The 19,742-nt window shown below is 45.3% G+C and overlaps 1 protein-coding gene across 7 annotated transcripts in view; it reads right to left on the minus strand.

Annotated features, from left to right (window-relative positions):
- The window catches only part of Mrvi1 (murine retrovirus integration site 1 homolog), a 122,394-nt gene that overhangs the window by 21,739 nt on the left and 80,913 nt on the right, over positions 1-19,742 (minus strand). For all 7 annotated transcript variants that reach the window (XM_023719355.1, XM_023719354.1, XM_023719353.1 and 4 more), the window contains 5 exons: positions 14,481-14,604; positions 9,704-9,734; positions 7,461-7,601; positions 6,580-6,711; positions 4,598-4,739 (listed from right to left, as the gene is read on the minus strand). In XM_023719355.1, the coding sequence (XP_023575123.1) occupies positions 4,598-4,739; positions 6,580-6,711; positions 7,461-7,601; positions 9,704-9,734; positions 14,481-14,604 (570 nt within the window). The remainder of the gene's footprint in view (positions 1-4,597; positions 4,740-6,579; positions 6,712-7,460; positions 7,602-9,703; positions 9,735-14,480; positions 14,605-19,742) is intronic.

The following is a 19,742-nucleotide window of genomic DNA, read 5'->3' on the forward strand; positions in this document are numbered from 1 at the left end:
TTTTCTCTTTGTCTTTGCTCTTCTGAAGTTCTTCTTTCATGTGTTTTTGCTTTTCATGAGGTTCTATGAATTCAGTGATTTAGGTCTTTATTCTAGGAAAATCCTCAGCTACTCTTTCTTAAAATATTTTGCCTTTAATTTTCTTCTCCTTGTAGACTATCTAACAAATGGGTGGCAGACTTTTTCTATATCATATGTCTAATAATGTTTCTTTAGTTTTTTAGTCACTGTATCCACTGTACCCGAAACTGCATTTCGGGTAAGAGTTCCAAATCTATCTTCTGGTCAAATGTCTTTTTCTAGGATTTTAAAGCAGGGATGGTTGTTGGGTCAGGAGAAAGGAAGAGAAAAGTACACAGTACTTTCTGAGAAGCCCAGCTCAGCTACGGCACACCTCAGTCACCAAAGCCGAGGAGCTAGAGAAATGTTCCCAGAGGGAGCGGATCCGGAATACTGAGGAACTGCCTCCTCCACGGAACTTCTACACCTGCGCTACTGAGTTTTTCGTGCATGTGTAGTTATTTCATTTCCACAAGTCATTTTATCCTATTTTGTATTCTTTTCACTTTCCTGTTTTCCATCCGTTCTTTCATGCTTTCAAACATTTTTGATGTATCCTTTTTTAAAAATCAAGTTTTGGGGGACATGCTTAAGATACGGTCCTGTTGTCTAACAGGTCTGATGATTTTTGCTGTTCATGGTGGACTGTTTTGTGTATTTTGTGTCTCCCACAAAGCTTTATCCAAAGGGACCCTGGTTGTCAGGGGTGCAGGGTGTGTCTCTCTGGGGTGGCTGACAATGTCCTAAAGGCTCCATCCTGCTGTTCTTTCAGATTCTCTGCATATTGCACCATCCTGGCTGTCATTTGGGGCACATACTTTTCCTATGAGGAAGAAGAACTTTTTTTTTTTTCTTACTAGAGCACAGGCTACAACAAACAACTTTCCCATTTCTCCTGTAGTTGGTGACTGTGCTTTGTCCAAATTCTGTTTAAAGATTCTATCCTTGGAAGAGCCCAGCTTTCTGTGTAAATCTCAGGGTTGATTCTGTGTTGAGTGTTCAAGCTCTTGTCCCCAGGAGCATGGGATGCAAATACTCAGCCCCCAATAACCGAGCCCCCGGATGATAGATTTTGCCTCCAAGGAAGCTGCAGGATCAGCTTGGTTTCAGTTCTCTTTTCCTTCCTCGTATCTGGGTATTTCGATTTCTTTTCTTGTAGATTCAGCTGTTCTTTTAAAGTACTTGCTTTATTTTGTCCAACAAAGATTTCTGAGTATTTATGGTGAAAGTGGCTGCAAGTTCTCCAGTCAGCCAAAATAGCAAAACCAGAAAATAATTTTTATATTGAAGAATTCAAACCATTTAACAAAATACCAGTCTTACAAGGGGTCAAAGGTCAGAATTAGAGTATTTACAGAAGTATAAATGAATGTTTAATAAATATTTAGAAAGGCAAAGAAATAAAAATTAAAATTATGAGATAAAATAACTTTTAACTTCCAAACTCATAAATATTTTTAAAAGAACAAGAATTATATCTATAACTCAATGAATTCAACATCATTGTAACCCATTCAATGAAAATACAAATAAATTATTTGAAAATATCTTGCTTTAAGAGCCTTATATTCTCGAACTAGTATCTATATTTCTAGAAATCTACTTTAAAGAATAATCTAAAATGTAGATAATTAGCATATTGCATATTTACTTTTAAAAAGTTTGTGTTTCTTCTTCTCAAAGGAGGAAAGGTTTATTTAGCTCAGTGTGTAAAAGTCTCAGTCCACATTGTCTGGCTCCAAGGCGGGGTAGCTTGGCAGAGGAAAACAGTCATGGTGGGCAGAAGGTAGTGAAGGAGAAGCCAGACAAAAAGAGGCTTTTAGCAATATGTATCTTGCTGGGGAGATGGCTCAGTAGAATAAGTGCTTGCCTGGCAAGTGCAAGGTACTTGCTGAGTTCAATCTCCAATACCACAAAAAAAAAAAAAAAAAGCTGTTGCATTGATTTGTTGAATCAAAAGGGAAGCAGCAGTATAAGTTAATGTCACTTGTGAGATGAAGTAAAAAAAAAAAAAAAAGGAATATGTATCTTGGATCAGGAATACAGCTCAGCGATGTAAGTGCCTGCCTGGCAAGCACAAGGTCCCCAGTTCAATCCCTGGTACCAAAAAAAAAAAAAAAAAAAAAAAGCCTCTGATTTTTTGGAGTCAGGAATGTTTTATTTCACTGTGGTCATCCCAGTCTCAACCACAGACAAAGATTGCCAGAAGTCATGCCAGGGCCTAAAAAGCAAGCACGATTATGAAATGACCGTAGCACTTCTCATGGGTCTCCTGTCTGGGATTTACTGCCCCCTCTGCACCAGCCCAGGTAAAGCTATGGCTTGGGAAAAATATCTGAAGTGAAGTCCAACATCCGACAGCCATTTATTCACCAGTTAAGACTCAGATGTCATGTCTTTTGCTGGTGTTTGCATTTTCTTTCTTTCTGTCTGTCTTTCTGTCTTTCTTTCTTTCTTTCTTTCTTTCTATTTATGTATTTGGTACAGGGTCTCACTGTACAACTCAGACTCATAGTGATTCGCCTGTTTTCAGCCTCCCCAGTGCTGGGATTACAGGCCTGTGCCACCACACCTAGACTTGGTCTCTGGCTCAGCACATCCCGGAGGTGGAGCTGGTGCAGCATGTGGGACTGGGAATCGAACACTGGTCCCTAAGCAAGAACTTAGTCCCCTGAGCTGTCTTGCCGGCCCTGTATGCATTTTCTTATCCTCTCAGAAGGGCCATGGATAGACTGGGCGTGGTGGTGCGCCCCTGTAATCCCAGCTCTTGGGAGGCTGTAAACAGGTGGACCACTATGAGTCTGATCTAGTAGTGAGACCCTGAATACCCTGTAGGCCCTTCCCTAACATACAAAAACAAACCAAAAAAAGGGGTGGTTAGAAGGGCCGCGGGGCTCCGTACCATACCCCACACCTACGTCTGAGCACTGGCTGCGCTGCCCTGACCTTCCACAGACTGTGGGGCAGTGTGCCCTGCGACCCTATGCTCCCCTGTCGTGTGAGGCGTACCAAAAAAGTTCAGTAAATGTCTGTAGAGCCAGTGAATGAGACTCCCAGGTAAGTGCACATCCCATAAATCTTGGAAAGGCGGTTCTCAGGAGACCTCGAATCTTGCAGGGCAATAACATGAGAATGTACATACTAGAATTTCCGTGGCGACACCTCTGTGTAGAGTCCAACGCTGGCCAAGAGCAGTACGTCAGAAGCCCAGATGCCCATGTTCTGGATCCTTGCTGCTGAGACCCAAAGCAGACAACCTGAAGCATGCGCACAGTGCCTTTGGACTTTTGGAAGTGTCCCTGATACTCCTCAGGAAACTTGTGAAACCTCCTGTTTATAAAGCCTTCTCCATCTGTTATGCTTTCTCTCTTCCTGCTCTTGGTAATGCGGATGTTTGCATTTCACAGAGATTCCTGATGTACAAAGGCCCATTCCTTGGTGAGCCACTCTCATTGACAAGAGTGCAAACCCTGGCAGAGTCCGAGGAAAGATCCTGCCTGGCCCCCAGGGCCGTCATCCCTCTCCTGGACCGAGCGAGCGCTTCCTTCCCCGTCTTCCCTACTTCACCCTGTGTGCTCCTCTAGCACGGTGCCCCCTGAAGTCACAGTGCTCTTCTAAAAATAAAATCTGGGCATGCCCTGTGATGTGAACTCACCAGCGACTTCCTTGCATCGGGAGCACAAAGGCCTGCATTGTTAGCATCTCCTGGCAGGTGACCCTGGGCTACTGAGTCTCATCTCCAACCCATCACATCCCTGGATTGCAGCAACATCAGACCCTTTTGTCTTCTTTTTAGAACCAATCTCTATGCCTGTTTCTTCTACCTGGGATAAGCCTGCACCTCGTGGCTGTAGAGCTGCTATTTATACTGTAAAGTAGTAGACGGCCAGCTACCACCCCTCCGCGAAGCCTTCCTTGACTCCTGTATGCAGAATTAAGCAGACGCTCCTCGGTAACCTTAGAGCAGCTTGTATGAAACTTAGACTACTCAATACTATCTCCTAGCCAGCCTCTCGCTTCCCACCCCCAAGTGTCACCCTCACATGGGCTGTTGCAATAGTTTCTCCACGGGGCTTTGTGACTCTGGCTTGTTCTGGTAATGTCACTGACCTGCTGCCGTTGGAGGAAACTTTCTTAAACTATATATACGATTATGCCTGTTCCTAGGTTGGATACCTAATGCTTTCCAGAATACAGTTCCAATGCTCTGCCATGTGCTATCTAAAGCAGGGCGAGAGTTCCCAAAGCACAAAGCCTTGGCGGGGGCTGAGGTTCCCTCACAAAGAGGGAGCTCTTGCCTGCTGTGGGCTTTGATCAGTCACTGGTGGGCTGTGTTGGAAGCCAAGAGATCACTCTGGGGCTACTCATAATTCCTGCTGCCAGACCTCAAGGCCCCCTGGAACAGCTGCTGTGAGGGCCCTGTGGGTTGCATGGGTAGAGGAAGGGAATGACTGAACCCAAAGCAGGTTCCAGGGCTGAGAGCCATTGGTGCCCTGCACAGCTGGACCAAGACAGAGGCCAAAGTCAAGTTCCTTACCAGAGGGGCCGCAACTGCGGCTTGAATTCTGATTCGCAAGTTTCTTAAACTCCATGAGCTCTGCGTGGTCCTTCTCATATGTTCTCTTCAGATTCTCTACATACTGCATCATCACTTCTGTCGCTTTTGACATGCGCTTCTCCTACAGGGAAAGAGAGCCTGGGTGGGAGTGTGCGGGGGGAGGGGGGTTTGCAGTAAAAGGATCAGTGCCATGCGCTGCTCTGAGCCAGAGTATAGGCTCTGAGAATGGAGAAGACGGAGGGACCCAACCAATGTGACCCTGCTCACCATATGAGCTGAAGGGTTGGACTTGGGCACCTGTGACCAAGTAGAAGAACAGAGGAGGAGACTTTGCTGTGCTTTCCAAGAATGGCAGCAGAGGCTCTGTGCAAAAGGGGTGGGACTGTGCACACAGGGTGTGGGCAGGTTGTGGGCACAAGGACAAGGGCAGGAGGGGCCAATGGAATCTTGGCTGGGGGACTCCGAGAAGCAGGGCCTCCCTCCCTCCTTGTATGTAAGTGAGTATTTATCCTCCCGACAGAAATCCCTGGGAGAGTGAAAGGTGGCACCAATACACATTGCTGGGACAATGGGCACTGGCAGGGCTGTCCGGCAAAACAAAACAGAGCGGTCACCCTACTTATGTAGGAATCAGCAAGCAGCTGAGTTTGTTCATAAGAACACGTGGGTTAGGACTGAGTTGTAAAAGGTTTTGAACGTTAGATGAGGAATTTGGACTTTTTGTGAAGAGAAAGGGGAGCCATTGCATGTCTTAAAGTAATGAGGGGACACGATCAGGTCATGAGCAGAGCTAGGACCAAAGAGAGAGAGACTGGTGGTAGTGAGAGAACCCAGGACAGACGGGACCAGACCAGTGCAGCAGGACACGGGTCCATGATTAATAACAGCAACACAGATAATGACATCAAAGTGCTTTGCAAGTAATTTTTTTTTTTTTCGGAACCAGGACTTGAACTCAGACCCTTGCACTTGCCAGGGAAGTGCTTATTCCACTGAGCCATCTCCCAGGTCCCTTTTGCAAGTATTTCTAACACCCTATGTAGACAACTAAACCATCTTCATTTTACAGCCAAGGGAGCAACTGGCCCAAGGTCATCCATAGTGGAAGGGTAGAGTCAGGATGGGAAGCTGGCAGCACGGCCCACAGCACCCTGCTGAAGCACTACACTTCAGGACTTCAAAGGGGCCAAGAGAGGGTGTGACGTGGGCCTGCAGCCTAGCTTTGCCGTTCGCTAATGCTATTATGGATTCTGTATTTCTTATCCAAAATTCTTAGGACCACAAATGTTTTGTATTTGGGATTATATTTTTCATGAAGTTGAGTGTGGAAATGTCTGCTTGTAGCATCATTTACATATTCAAAAATGTGGAATATTTAGGATATCAGGCTAGGGATGCTCAATCTTTTCTGGTCCCTTTCTGGAACTTTCTATCTTCATTTGGGAGAAAAAGATAGTTACTTTATAAGATTACTGAATAGATTTAATGAAACAAAGCCATTTTCCTAAAGCACATTTTGCCCAGCACTAATTCCATGGGAGGTGAATGGATGTCTTAGGAAGAAAAAAAAGAAAGGAAGGAAGGAAAGAAAGAAAGAAAGAAGGAAAAAGAAAGGAGGAGGGTAGGGTTCTCTAGCCAGATGCACTTTGGAAATACACAGGTAAAGCTAAACGTGTTTCTTTCTTATAGCACTCTAAAGCCAACACACTTAGAAATATCAAGAAAGGAAGACAATACACAGAACCCTGTAAATTTATGTGTTCACACAATGCCTTTGCAAAGAAGTAACCCAGAGGTTTAGTAGGCCACCAAAATACTCTGAACAGTACCTCAATAACCTACCCTAGACCCTGGCCCAGAGCCAGCTGTCACTGGGTGGGGCCTACAGTGGTCCCTGCTCATGTCACCCTACTAGTCAGGTGGAGGCAGAATAGAACAGTGAGGCTGGGGGCGGAGCTTACCTGGCGGACAGCCCCAACCACCTCAGCCCGGCTGGAGAGGCGGGCAGCCAGGCGATGCAGGACCACGATGTCCTCCAGCAGCTTCTGGTAGGTCTCACGGTGCTCACAGTGGTTCCACAGTGATGCTGTAGACTAAACAGCAGGAAGGAGTGTCTCCCAGGGCCCTCACACAGGGCCACCACCCAGGGTCTGTGCTCCCCTCAACACATGCTGAGGGCCTAATTCCTAAGGCTAGAGTTTAGGGAAGTGGAGACTCCATGTAACCTCGGGTCGTGAAGGTGGGTCCCTGGGAATGGAATTCTGAAAGGAGCCCCAGAGAGCTCTCTTGCCCTCTTTCTGCCACCTTGGGATATAATGGGACACTGGCAAACTACAAACCTGAAGCATTCACTAGCACCTGAATGCCCTGGCACCCTCACCTTGGACTTCCAGTCTCCAGAACTGTGAGAAATGCACATGTGCTGCTTCTGCCCCCCTAGTCCACGGTGCTCTGTTACAGCAGCCTGAACTGGCTAAAACACCAACCAAGTCTGGACCTGGCTTTCATGAGACAAGCCCTAGACCTCATCATGGCTGAGAGAAGGGGCCTCTGCAGGGCCTGGGTCACAGCATCTTCTTGGGGTTGGGGAGGCCAGGGTGGACACACTACACCTGGCTGACCTGAATGCAGAAGTCACGTGCAGGCCACCCAGCCCCCTCCGGAGAAGCTCATAGGCTTCTCCCACAGCTGTGGAGTGATGGCCTTCAGAATCTCTGCCTCGGCTCTTCCCAGCTCTCTGAGGAAAACTCTGTCAGGCCCGGCCCCAGTTCTCATTTCAGGACACTCCAGTGGTGACTGAGAGGAGCATGACCTTGGCATGGCCCTTGGAGACAGCCGTTACCGTAATGGAAGCTTTGAAATTTTCCAGTTCCTTCTCGGTATCCTCCTCGGTCAGGTTGCGTTCTCTTTCAGCCTGGTTAATTCTAGATTCCAGGGTATAGCTGTCATTTCTAAAGGCCAAGGACAGTTGTACAAACACGTTCTGTTGGGAACAAGAGTGTGGGAGAAGTGCTAGGTATTGAAGGGGACAGGGCAGCCATGTGCCTCTTGGCTGGACATTTTACAAGAGTCGCAGGCACCAAAGCTGCCATATACAAGCAAAACTCACTCCACAGCATAAAGCACACAAAACACGGGAATAGTGACCCGAGGTCTGTGCTAGGTCCTCCCGAAGACCAGAAGACCAAACGCATTTTACCAAATCATAACAAGAGAATTACACTCTGTTTTCCCCTGGATTTCAAATCATAATAAGGGAATTACACTCCTAAGAAAATTACATCCTATATTTGTGTTAAAACTCAAGGAAGTGAAGTTGATTGTATAAGCCATTGGGATGAATGATGAGATTTTGCATGAGATCTTTGTCTTTAAATAAACCCCATTTTATGATTAAGCCTTGTTGACTTCTATTGAGCTTCAACCAGCACCTAGCCTGAGTATTTCAAATCTCACATCCATAGCAGCTTTAAGTGGCTGCCAGGGGATTAAATAAGGCCAGCTATGATCAGGAAAAGCTTTGTGGAATAAATATTCCTTATCAAAAAATGTAGTGTTTCATTCATGAATGAATTTTTAAAAGGTATTGACCAAACATGAAATTTTTTGGACTAATAGGAAACTACTAGAGAGGAGAAATAAAGAGATGGACTCTATACAGGAAGGAAAAAAGGAAAGGCCTTCAGTTACACAGCCTTTATCTGCTGTGCCTGAGCGCAGCGGTAGCAGATTTATAGTGTGTGCTTCCGCGCTCTGCCTGCGTGCCTGAGGTCCATGTGACATGACCACCACAGACAGACATCTCCAGACAGCGCCAGAGTCACTGATCAGATCCCATGGCAATGGTAATATCAATATGAAAACTACTCCTTATCGATCACTTCCTACTTGCCTACACCACTGTGGATTTTACACACCTTACCTCCTTTAATCCCATAGCAACTGTTCTATTTTATGGGTAAAGAAACTGAGGCCAGAGAGGTCATTCAAGATGACAGGTAAGAGCAGACCCAGGACTTGCCTTTGGCCTCTCTGATTCCAAAGGTCGGTATGCTGAGAGCTGACCGTGTCTAGTCACCTCTGAGGAAGGACCTGGCCATAAGCGGATCACCCCCGGCCCATGTCCACCAACGTCAGAGTGGGCTTTGAGCTCACAGTCCCATGGTGGGGATGCTCCCTCCTGCCCCACATCAGTCAGGTCTATGACTCATGTCTACTGCTTAGTGCCCTCAACCTGGGTCACTTAACACAGAGACTCCTGAATTCAACCAGAACATGTGGCTCCGAGTCTTGGTTTTGCAAAGTACTGAACTTACAGTAAGTTATTGAAACACCCAGTTTTCTCCTTTGCTGTGAGACCTGCCCTACCCGCTTTTCAGGGCTGACGGGAGGATGGGCTGAAGGGGGGCCGTGAGCGTTGGAACCATGCACACAATATCTAGTGCACAGATGTCTACCGCTGCGGTCGGCAGTAGACATCCGACAGCGTCCGTCTTCTGTGGACAGTGATCATGTCGTTTTTTGCTGTCTTGCCTCTAATACATTTTCTTTTTCTGTCCACACCTTTTCCAGAATGAGACCAAGTGAGCCCCACGGGGGCAAGGAAGCCCCAAAGCACTACTGGTCACATGGAGGGGCTGCGCTGCTGGCATCTGGCTGTCAAATGGACAGCTTTCTGCAGCCGAGACCCTCTGAAGGCCGGTGCCTCGGCCCTCTCGGCCAGAGACTGCAACTTGAAATCTGAGACTCTTAATAAGTTTGAAATAAACTGAGTATGGTTCTTCAGCCTCCCAGCTGAGTTTGTACATCTAATTCACACATTTAAAGAACACAGGTGACCCTGGAAGGAGCGCGGGGTTTCCAGCTACCTTCTCATATCTGACCAAATTTGAGCACTCCTGTGAACTGAGGTGGGAGTGGGAATCTTGGTGGCTCCGTAGGGCTGGGCAAGAATGTTCATATTACACCACAATCGCTTGTTCTCGTTTTTGTGGAAAGATGTTGGGTCCAGAGCCGGGAGAAAGGAAGGTTTTGACAAGCCCAGGTAAGCACACATGACGTTGCTTAAGCGCTCAAGCCTCTTACCTCAACTTCCTTTTCAGTGAGTGGAGGGGCGCTGTGGAGGAGAGAAAACACACGTGTCAATGTTATCTGAGCCACTGAATGCACCAAGAGGGGCCTGCAGGAATGGCCCTCGTGAGGTAGAAACAGTGCGCAGTCGCCTTGGCACGTCCTGCCATCTGTGGGGTTCTGACCCTTACTGAGGCACCCAGCAGAAAGCACAGATCCTGAGCTCAGCCCTCCATCCGGCAGTGTCACCACCACCTCTAAGGTTAGAGAAGTTATCTAATCGAAGCCTCAGCTTGCTTGTCTGTAAAATGGGAATTACATCACCTGCCTTACAGAAATCTTACAAGGAATGTGTGTACATATATACAAAGTAGGATGGAAATGTAGCACAAGTGTTTAAATAAAACATTACAGTAAATGCCACATTGCTGTTAATTTCCTCAAAAATACCCCCTCTTTAAACACTCTGTCTGATCGTCCTTGCCACTTTCAGAAGCAGTTCCGAAAGGCCTGTATGAATGCCGCTGCAGAGCGCCGTCCAACAGCAAGGCAGGCGCCTGAAAACGTCACGCTGTCCTTGGTCTGCCCTGCTCACCAGATCTCGCACCATTTGACGTCCGGCTCTTCCCCAAAGTCAAAATGACTTGAAAGATAAACGTTTCGAATTGATTCAGGACACCAAGGTGGCCACGGCAGCACAATTAAAGACACAAAAAGGCTTCTGGAAGCACTTCATAAAGTGCCAAAACAGATAGGGTATGCTTGAAAAGAAAGGGATTCACTGAGGGCGATTCATAACAGTAAGTCTTTCAGGGTAGTACATGTTATGTAAACATTCTCTGTATTTTTCAACCAAGCCATATATATATATATATACATATATGAATATAGATGTGTATAAATATGGTGCAGCCTCCATATCTGTGAGTTCCACTTTCCTGAATTCAACCAATGCACAAAATAATTTGTGGGGCTTTGTTTTTGGCTTTTTTTTTTTAATTTTAGGGAAGGGTCTACAGGGTGCTCAGGGTCTTACTACAAGGTTGGACTCATAGTGATTCTCCTCTTTACAGCCTCCCAAGTGCTGGGATTACAGGCGTGCACCACCACACCCAGTCTCACTCACCATCTCAGCATGCCCCATGGGGTGGGGCCGGAAGGGCAGGCCTGGGGATTGAACCCCCAGCCCCTGTGCCTGCTTGCAGGTGCTTTAATCCATGGAGTTATTTGGCTGGCCCTAATAATTTGTGTTTATACTGAACATGTACAGCCTTTGGTGGGGTAATATTCTCTGAACATTACAGTGTAACTGCTATTTACATCGCATTGGTATTATAAGTCACCTAGAGAAGATGCCGAGTCCAGGGGATGACAAATGTGGGTCAGGTGCATAGCATGTCGTTTTATACAAGGAACTTGTGCATTGGGGGATTTTGGTCTTCACAGAGAGCGGTGGGTCCTGGAATCAATTCCTCATGTATACTAAGGGGCAAATGCGTGACATCACATTCAGGAGGCACCTGGGTAATACTAGCTATTATTATTATTATTAATTCAGAAGGCTGTGAGTTTTATTAAGAAAACAGTATGCACGTGTAATTCACAGCCCTCCCACACATCTGAGTTCCCACCGTAGGCTTCTGGGGCCGTGAAGGTCTGCAAAGGCCGACCTCCCCTAACTGAAGGCTGTGACAAAGGCCTGTGTGGGTTGGAAAATAAAAATAGGAGAGCGGGCTGGAGCTGCTTTACACAGTGAGACCTCCAGTGTCTGGCAGCAGACTGGCATCAGCGTCCCACCTGGCACCTAGTGCCCTTCCGAGGGCGCCTCATTGTGCACAGTTCCCACAGCTGTCCCCAGTGAGCAGTCCCTTTATCTGCATGCTCACTCAGGGTGGCTGTCACCACCACTACTCTCGCTGGTAACTAAGGCTGGCCCCAGATAATGTAAATAACACACAGGCCCTTTCCTGTGCTGGGTGGGAAGACTGGGAGGGGTCCAGCCAGAGTCATGGGCGCATCCCATCAACAAGCTTTTCAGGAAACCCGGCTTCCTCCCTTTCACGGGTGCGGAGGGACCTTGGGAGCAAAGGTGGGGTCAGCCAGCTCTGGAAGGGGACTGTGAGCCCTTCCTGTCAGGATGAGGTGACAAGACCCCCCAGCTACAAAAGCAGGAGGGAACAGAACACGGGGTAAACAGTCACAAAGATGTTCACTGCTTATAATTCCTGTCCCAGCCACACCCAGAGGGCCCTTTCCTCTGAACGCCCACGACTCTATGGTCACACAGAACATACAACACATATTGTCTCACTGGTTTATCAAAGCCACTGAGTGTACCTTGATTACTGGGGTTTTTGTTTTGTTTGGTTTTGTTTGGTTTTTTGTATTTTAGGACAGGGTCTACAGAGTCTCACTATGTAGATTGGACTTGCAGTGTCCACCTATGCTCAGCCTCCCAAGAGCTGGGATTACAGGTGCGTGCCACCACACCCAGTCTCAGCCCTGGTCTCAGTGTGGTCTGGGGGAGGGGCCAGCACGGCACTTCAGGGATCAAACCCTGGCCACTGCACTCTGCCTAAGCAGTCCTGGATTTCTTTGAATGTTAGGAAATTTACATATTTTTATATTTTATCGAACTTATTTTTCTACTGTATTGACTCACATCCTACTTTTCTGCTACAAAACACACCCAACCTTTTAAATTTTTATGTTGAGAACCATGAGGGCTCAGGGAGGTGTGATCTAGGTGGAGAGTCTGGAGAACCAGCCAGTTGTTGTTTTTTTTTTGTTGTTGTTGTTGTTTTTTGGCAGAACTGGGGATTGAACTCAGGCCCTTGCACTTGCGCAGGAAGCACTTATTCTGCTGAGCTATCTCTGGGTCCCTAAACCAGCCAGTTCCAATGCAGAGGGCACAGGCAGCAGGGAGTCATGGCTGTGGGCTTCCAAGTGGAGAGAGCACTTTTTTCATGAGACCACTTATGTACCTTCTTTGAAGAAATGTCTAGTTAAATACTTTACCCATTTTGAGCAATTAGTTGTCTATTTATTGAGCTATAAGGATTCTTTACACATTCTAGAAACAAGTCCCCTATCACAGCAATGACTAGTAAATATTTTCTCCCATTGTGGGTTTCCTGTCACTATCTTGAAGGCAGCAGAGCAGTTCTTTTTTAAATGAAGAACAAGGGGGGCTTGCGGGTTAGCTCAGTTGTTTAAAGGCTGGCTTGGGCAAACCCAGGCAGGCACAGGGGACTGCGGTTTGATCCCCAGCTCCACATGCCTTACCAGACCTGCCCTTAAGGCAACCTGAGCCAGCCGAAAAGAATTCTTAAATGAAGAACTATTCATTTATTTTTAAAATCTTGTTGTTTGTGCTTTTGATGTCACACCTAAAAAACCATGAACTAATCCAAGGTCATACAGACTCATTCCTGTGTCTCCTTCTAAGAGCTTTATAGCATTACCTCTTACATTCAGATCTATAGCCCATTCTAAGTTAATTTCTGGGTGAGGTCAAGGTTGTAACCTCAGTCTTTTTCATTTGGTTATTAAGTTGTACTAGTACCAGTATGTACTGAAATAGTATTGAAAGTACTATTGCTTTTGTTTGGAAATGTGTTATGGTTTGTGTCTAGTTGTCCCCCCAAAGCCTCATGCAGTCATGGGGTGAGGACTTCTAGAGTTTGTGTTAACTCATGATCCACTGGGATTATGTGTGATCCAAGGCTGGGATTATGGGTTTTAGTACTGCTGGGATTACCCATAGGTGGGTAAGTACTGGGAAGTACCCATAGGTGTGAGTACTTCCCCTACCCTGGGGCAGGTAATTTGCATTACAATGTAAGGTGGGAAGAGAAGCTAGCTGCCTGAGCGGCTGCTACCCCTCCCTTGCACTCTTGCTCTTTGCCTCCGCCATGAAAGGTTGCTTTCTGCCCTGTGCTGCTCTGCCTTGGACCCAGCTGAGTATGGACGGAAACCTCCAGTAACTGTGAGCTAAATAAACCTTTCCTTCCTTCATTTTGAGTGTCGGGTATTTGTCCCAGCAACGAGAGAAGAGTAACTAAGACAAAATGTATTCCCCAAAGTCTTTGAGTGGATGGATTTCTTTTGTTATTTGATCATCAGATTGATTACTACCTTAGCATAGAGGGTATTCTTGACACCCTACCCAGTGTTACACTCCAATATCTCTATTTCCTGGTCTTCACAGCAACCTCTCTACCTCAAATCCGCAAGCCGTTTACCTTTTAACTCATAATCAAGCACCTGTTATGTACTAGAGCTGTCCTAAGTCCTCGCTCACATGACGGAGCACTTGTGACCTCTACTGAACAGGTGAAGAGATTGAAACTCAAAAAGCAAAGGCATTTTCTTTCTTTAGAAGGGAAGAAATCTGGTGGGTTTTCCAAGCAACCCTTCTGCACGTGGTTCTAAATGCTGCGCATCTCCGTCTCTAAGATTTCAGACCTTGAGTTTCCCAGTTACACATAGATGGTGTGCCTGGATTGAAACCCCTATCTTCTGGCACAAAGCTCACCGTCCTCAGTTGCCATGAGCCTCTGGGGACCTTTGTGTCCTCCAGCGTAATGCTACCCTTGAACGGCACCTGGCCTTTGAATTGGAAACACCAGCCTGAACTTTACTCTTTGTTCTGGATACATTTCCCCTTCCTGGACCACTGGACTTTGGCTCTTCTAGGGTCAAGAATCAAGGCTTTCTCTTCTGTGTCCCTCTCAGCATCTATCAGGGCCACTCACAACAAGGTCTTCTGCACACCATGTTCTGATTTTACCTTCCTGGGAGAGACTTGTGGACCCGCAGTTTTCGCAGCAGCACATCAGAAATATTGGGCATGACGTCCAAGCCACTCTTCGACTCTTCCTCCTCAGTAGCTGGAGAGAGTTCAGAAGGGGTCCCTGGAAAACACAAGTGATTCCTTAGAGCATATCTGTTTCAAACTACAGTAATACCACGGGCAACTAGCCTCAGGGTGCTGGGAAGAACTTTAACACTTATACAAACTTAGTGATGTGCCTGGAAATTTATAATTGCTATCTTACTTTATCACATGGCCCAAAGAACTAGAACACAATTGTCCCACTTTAGGTAATCTGAGGCTCCACAAGTTAAATAACTTGCTCAAAATCACAGACCTAGTAGATAGCATAGCATAACTTCAAGCCTGCCTGCTCTAAATTCTTTTTTCCCATGGCCCTCACAGTACAAAGCAGGATCTTGTGATTGGAATCAGATTGGTTTCTGGTAACTACAGGCAGGTTGGGGGTTGGTAACAATGTTTGGGAGCAGAAGGCTTCTATTTGGCAGGCTTCTCAGGAGGTCCCTTGCCCAATTGTCCTCCCTCAAATATATTAAATAGTTGTATCTTCCAGTGACTACCTGGAAATTAGCAGATCTAGTTCAGTAACCCTAAGGATAGGAACAGAAACAGGGATTTTCCAGGACAATGCTTAAGGTCATTTGACCTTTTACAGAAGTTAGAAGTGTAGATGCCCACTAACAACCCGAGCCAAAAACCAGTCTTTTGTTTCTTCCTGCAGTCGTGCTAGAGCTGTGTTCTGATAACAGAAAGAACAAACCAAGTATCATTTTCCCACAGTATTTCCCATTTGAAGACAGTTCCTTGACCTCTCAAAAGCCTCCCTTTTGCAGGCACCAGCCACATTTCCCAGCTGCCCATTCCAGCTATGGTCTATGGTCTCTAGGTACCGTTTTATGACCACACACGCTCTAGGTATGTTGCCACACATAGGCCCAGCGTGCTCTTTCACAAGTTCAGCCTAGGAGGACGTCAGCAAATTTCTTTGGCATTGACATTCGTTATTTGTGCAGAACAGGCTTACTATACTTCACTATGGGTTCACAGTTTATTTACACTGAAGTAAAGCCTCATCTTTTATTGGAGTCAAATCAGGTATCCTTATTCTGTACAATGACTGGCTTCCACTTGTATGCAGAAATTTATACTTATCCAAGTTTTACTATCTTGTGTGGGTTTTAACCTAACAACTCTCCAGATTTAATGACATTCGAGGATTGTAGATCAAGGTAGAGATCAGGACTATAGGTGTAATTATGGCAACCATCAAAATGAAACTAAGACTGGATACCGTGTGACCAGCAGCTTCATCCAAGGAGACTACAGAAAAAGAAGAGAAATAGTTGGGCTCAAGGTAAAGAATGTTACACTACTGTGAGCTTCCCAAGAATAATTGCATTCACCAGTTCCCTGATATTGAAGTTACCCATGAGCTGGACATGGGGACACACCATCTGTAATCCCAGTGCCTGGGAGGCTAAAGCAGGAGGATCACTGCATATTCAAGGCCAACCTGGGCTACATAGTGAGTTCAAAGCTGGTCTGTACTACATGGTGAGACCCTGTCTCAAGAGGAAAAAAAAAAGTATCCAAACAAAGGCTGGAGGGCCATCCATCAGAGACAGGACAGAAATCCTTCCATAGACACAGGAGGGGGCTGGATGTTCTCTGAGCTATCTGTCAAGTCTTGAGCTCAGTCTTTATTGCTCTCTGGCATGTCCATGTGACAGATGGTGAGCCTTGTTTTGCCTCTGACTTCACTCTACATTTACATACCCCAAGATGCAGAGAAACAAACCAATTAGATGGTAGACTTCTGAGAACTCGATATGATGGATTGAACCATTCAAAGTTTAATAATAAAGTAGAAGCCATACAGGGGGTGTTACATAGAAAAATCCTCTTTATTGGGGAACAGAAGGAAAAGAGAAAAGAAAAACAGGAAGGAAAAAATAAAAGTGATATATATCAAGTTGGGGCTCCCAAGTCTTGCTAAAATAGCTGTTGGAAGAGTGATCCTGGAATTAGAAAGCCTCAGGACCAAGTACTCTTCTCCTAAAAGGAGCCAAATTACAACAGGAAAATTTTAAAATACATGAATAGTGTTCAAATATGTGAAAAGGCAATATTCTCTAAAAGGAATGACTAGCAAAAGGCAAAGAGCATTAGGGATAAATGTAGAGAGTCCATTACTGATTACCTTTTCTTCCTCCCTCATAGAATGAGTTTTGTTTTTTGTGGTTTTGGTTTTAGTAGCACTGGGAATTGAACCGGGGGTCTTTGCACTGAGCTACATCCCCAGCCCTTTCCAAAACTTTCGTTTTGAGACAGGATGTCACTAAGTCGCAGAGTTGCCTGAGCTGAGGTTGAAATTTTGATCTTCCTGCTTCAGCCTCTAAGAATGCTGGTATTTCAAGCAGGTGCCATCACTCTTTCCTGCAAATAATGAGCTTTTTGCGGGGGGAAAGGGGAAGGGTCTCCAGGGTGTTCAGGGTCTCACTACTAGATCGGACTCTAGTGATCCGCCTGTTTACAGCCTCCCAAGAGCTGGGATTACAGGTGCACACCACCACACCCAGTCTCAATTGCCATCTCAGTGCACCCCAGGGGCAGGACCAGTATGGCAGTCCCAGGGATCGAGCCCCCGGCCCCTGCACCTGCTTGCAGGTACTTTAATCTGCTGAGCTATTTGGCCAGCCCAAGAATGAGCTTTGAAAGGAAGATGTGAGAGGAAAAATTCTGACAAAAATGCAATCCATGAAGCGGGAGGGAGAGTGACTGGAGGGTCTAAGCAGGCAGCCTGTGGAGGAGAGTCCACTGCTTGCTTTAGCACAGAAGATTCTCCTTTCCTCCTTACTAACAAATCAAAAGAGAAGAAAGGGACAGAAAGAAAGAACTACCCATGTTGGCATTTAGTTTTCTTACTGGGGAGCAGGGGAGAGGAAAGGCAGAACAATTGCACAATATTCTATCAGATTTGCTTACTCTGAATGATATGGAGGGATTTACCAGTAAGGAAATCAAGTAAAAATTAAGCAGATAAAACAGACTCATCTGGTGGAGTGAGTGGCAGGACACATACGGAAAGCCCCATTTTAGTTGTTATCACCCTCCCCACTTCCAAAAACCGCATAGTGGCCAAATTCCTTGGATTTTTGTCTATCTTATTCATCTTTTGTCTGGCAGAAGAGCCAATGGCTCTTCAGAAGTTTTAGGTTAGGTTTAGAAAACAAATATCTAGGCAGGTTTTCTCTATACTTCCACCCTGTTGATGAAACAAATCTAGAACTCAGTACTTTGCACCCCAGGATAAAGAGATTCTTCCAATTTGATATAGTGAACTCAACTTTTGGACTATAAACAATTACAGAAAAGAAAAGAAATGAATCCTGCAAATACTACCATTCGTAGCTCTATCTGACCTTCCCCCTTTTCCACCATTCAAGCAGTGGCAAAGAAAACCAAACACAAAGACTCAGTCTTCAACTCAAGCGCTAAAGGGAGAGAGTTCAGATGAGGCAGCAAGCAGTCCATGAAAATCAATCCACACAATATATATGTAAAGAGAAAATCCAGCAGAAATGCCCAGATCAAAAAGAAACAAAGTGGAAACAAATGACAAGGCAATTATACAAAAATACCGCAGCCAAAAGAGGAAGGAAAGAAGGAAGGAAGGTAGAAAGGAAGGAAAAAGGGAAACACGTAGGAGACAGATGTCAGGGTGGAAACAGAGCTGCAAGAAACGCATCAAAAAGCGCAAAAGTGCATTCCTGTGCAAAATATATACCACAAATGCTTTGACTCTATGAGGAATTAGGACTTGAAAGAACAAAGGTAAAGAAGAAATCAGTAGAAGGATGAGAAGAATCATACAGAGATGATGGAGGATTTCTATTTAAACAAATAAATTGAAGGCGATAACAGCAGAACTAATCAAGAAATGGGAAAATACAGAACTAGCTGAAGTGTTGGAAATGAAGGAATATAGTTCAAATTAAATAAGTAAAGAGAGTAGGAGAGATTAAGTGATCATAAAGAATGCAAAGAAGAAAGGAAAGGTTGAAGTATATAGAGACAGAATGTATGGACCCAGAGCTGAGATGCCCTTCACTACTCTGTGGATTACATTATCTCTGAAATAGTGAAACAAATACATGTAACAAAGAACATACTCAAAGATATAACAGAAAAAAAAAAAAACCTCCTTTTTTTTATTTGAAAGGGAATCTGAACTTACAGTTGAATAAATACACTATTTTTTAAAAAGAAGATAGTTAAAGAATTTATTCTTCAACTTCCTTCACAGGGAAAAGAAGACACCTACAGGGGAAAGTGATGCCTAAAAAGGGTATAAGAAGCCAGCTGGCCCCAAACCTCTCTACAATGCTAAATACAGCAGAGCAACATCTACAGAGTCATAACTGTGCAAGCTGTCCCATAAGAATAAAGGAACATTGTTAAACATGTCAGAACTCAGGGACCATCACACCTCTGATGTCCTTAGAAAAACTACTGGCTAATGAAACCCTGATACATGAGACATAAGTGGAAACAGTAAGTTTGAGGACGATGAACCATGGTAACGGGACTGGGGTGAGCGTGACATCATTTTACATGAATATTTGAGGCCAAACAACTGTACAAACCACGGTTTCAGAACAGAGTGCGAAGGTACCTAACAACTAGGCACTTTCCTTCCAGTGTAAAGCCTTCCAAAATTGCTCAAACTTTGATCCTGAGCTATTTCAGGGCATCTACCCTGCCTTGCTGATTCTTTCTCATGAGAAGCCCTGAATATGGTCCACTCTTCCCTCTCCCTTTGCCTTCTGACTGACCCTGGCTGTCCCCAAGTGGCCATGCATGCTGCCCGGTAACTCCTTTCTTTAGGGATCTTTCAGTAAAAACTTGTTCTTTCATGATAATCATATCTGAGTGCATGTCTTATCACACCTGTTTAAAACAAATGCTGGATACAAGCTGAGGAAAACCATCAAAATTTAAACATGTAATGCAAAACAAAACAAAACAAAACAAACAAACAAAAAAAAAAAACTACTACAGTGACTCCAGGCCCTTAATGTATTTCATAATACGTTTTCAAATCTTTTAGAAACTAATTTCTCTTGGGGCCTGCGAGATAGCTCAGTGGTCCAAAGTGTTTGCTTAGGCAAGCTTAGGCAAAGTGCAGGGACTGTGGTTTGATCCCTGGCACCACAC

Source organism: Octodon degus, unplaced genomic scaffold (assembly GCF_000260255.1).
Source record: "Octodon degus isolate 3935 unplaced genomic scaffold, OctDeg1.0 scaffold00067, whole genome shotgun sequence".
Lineage (NCBI taxonomy): Eukaryota > Metazoa > Chordata > Mammalia > Rodentia > Octodontidae > Octodon > Octodon degus.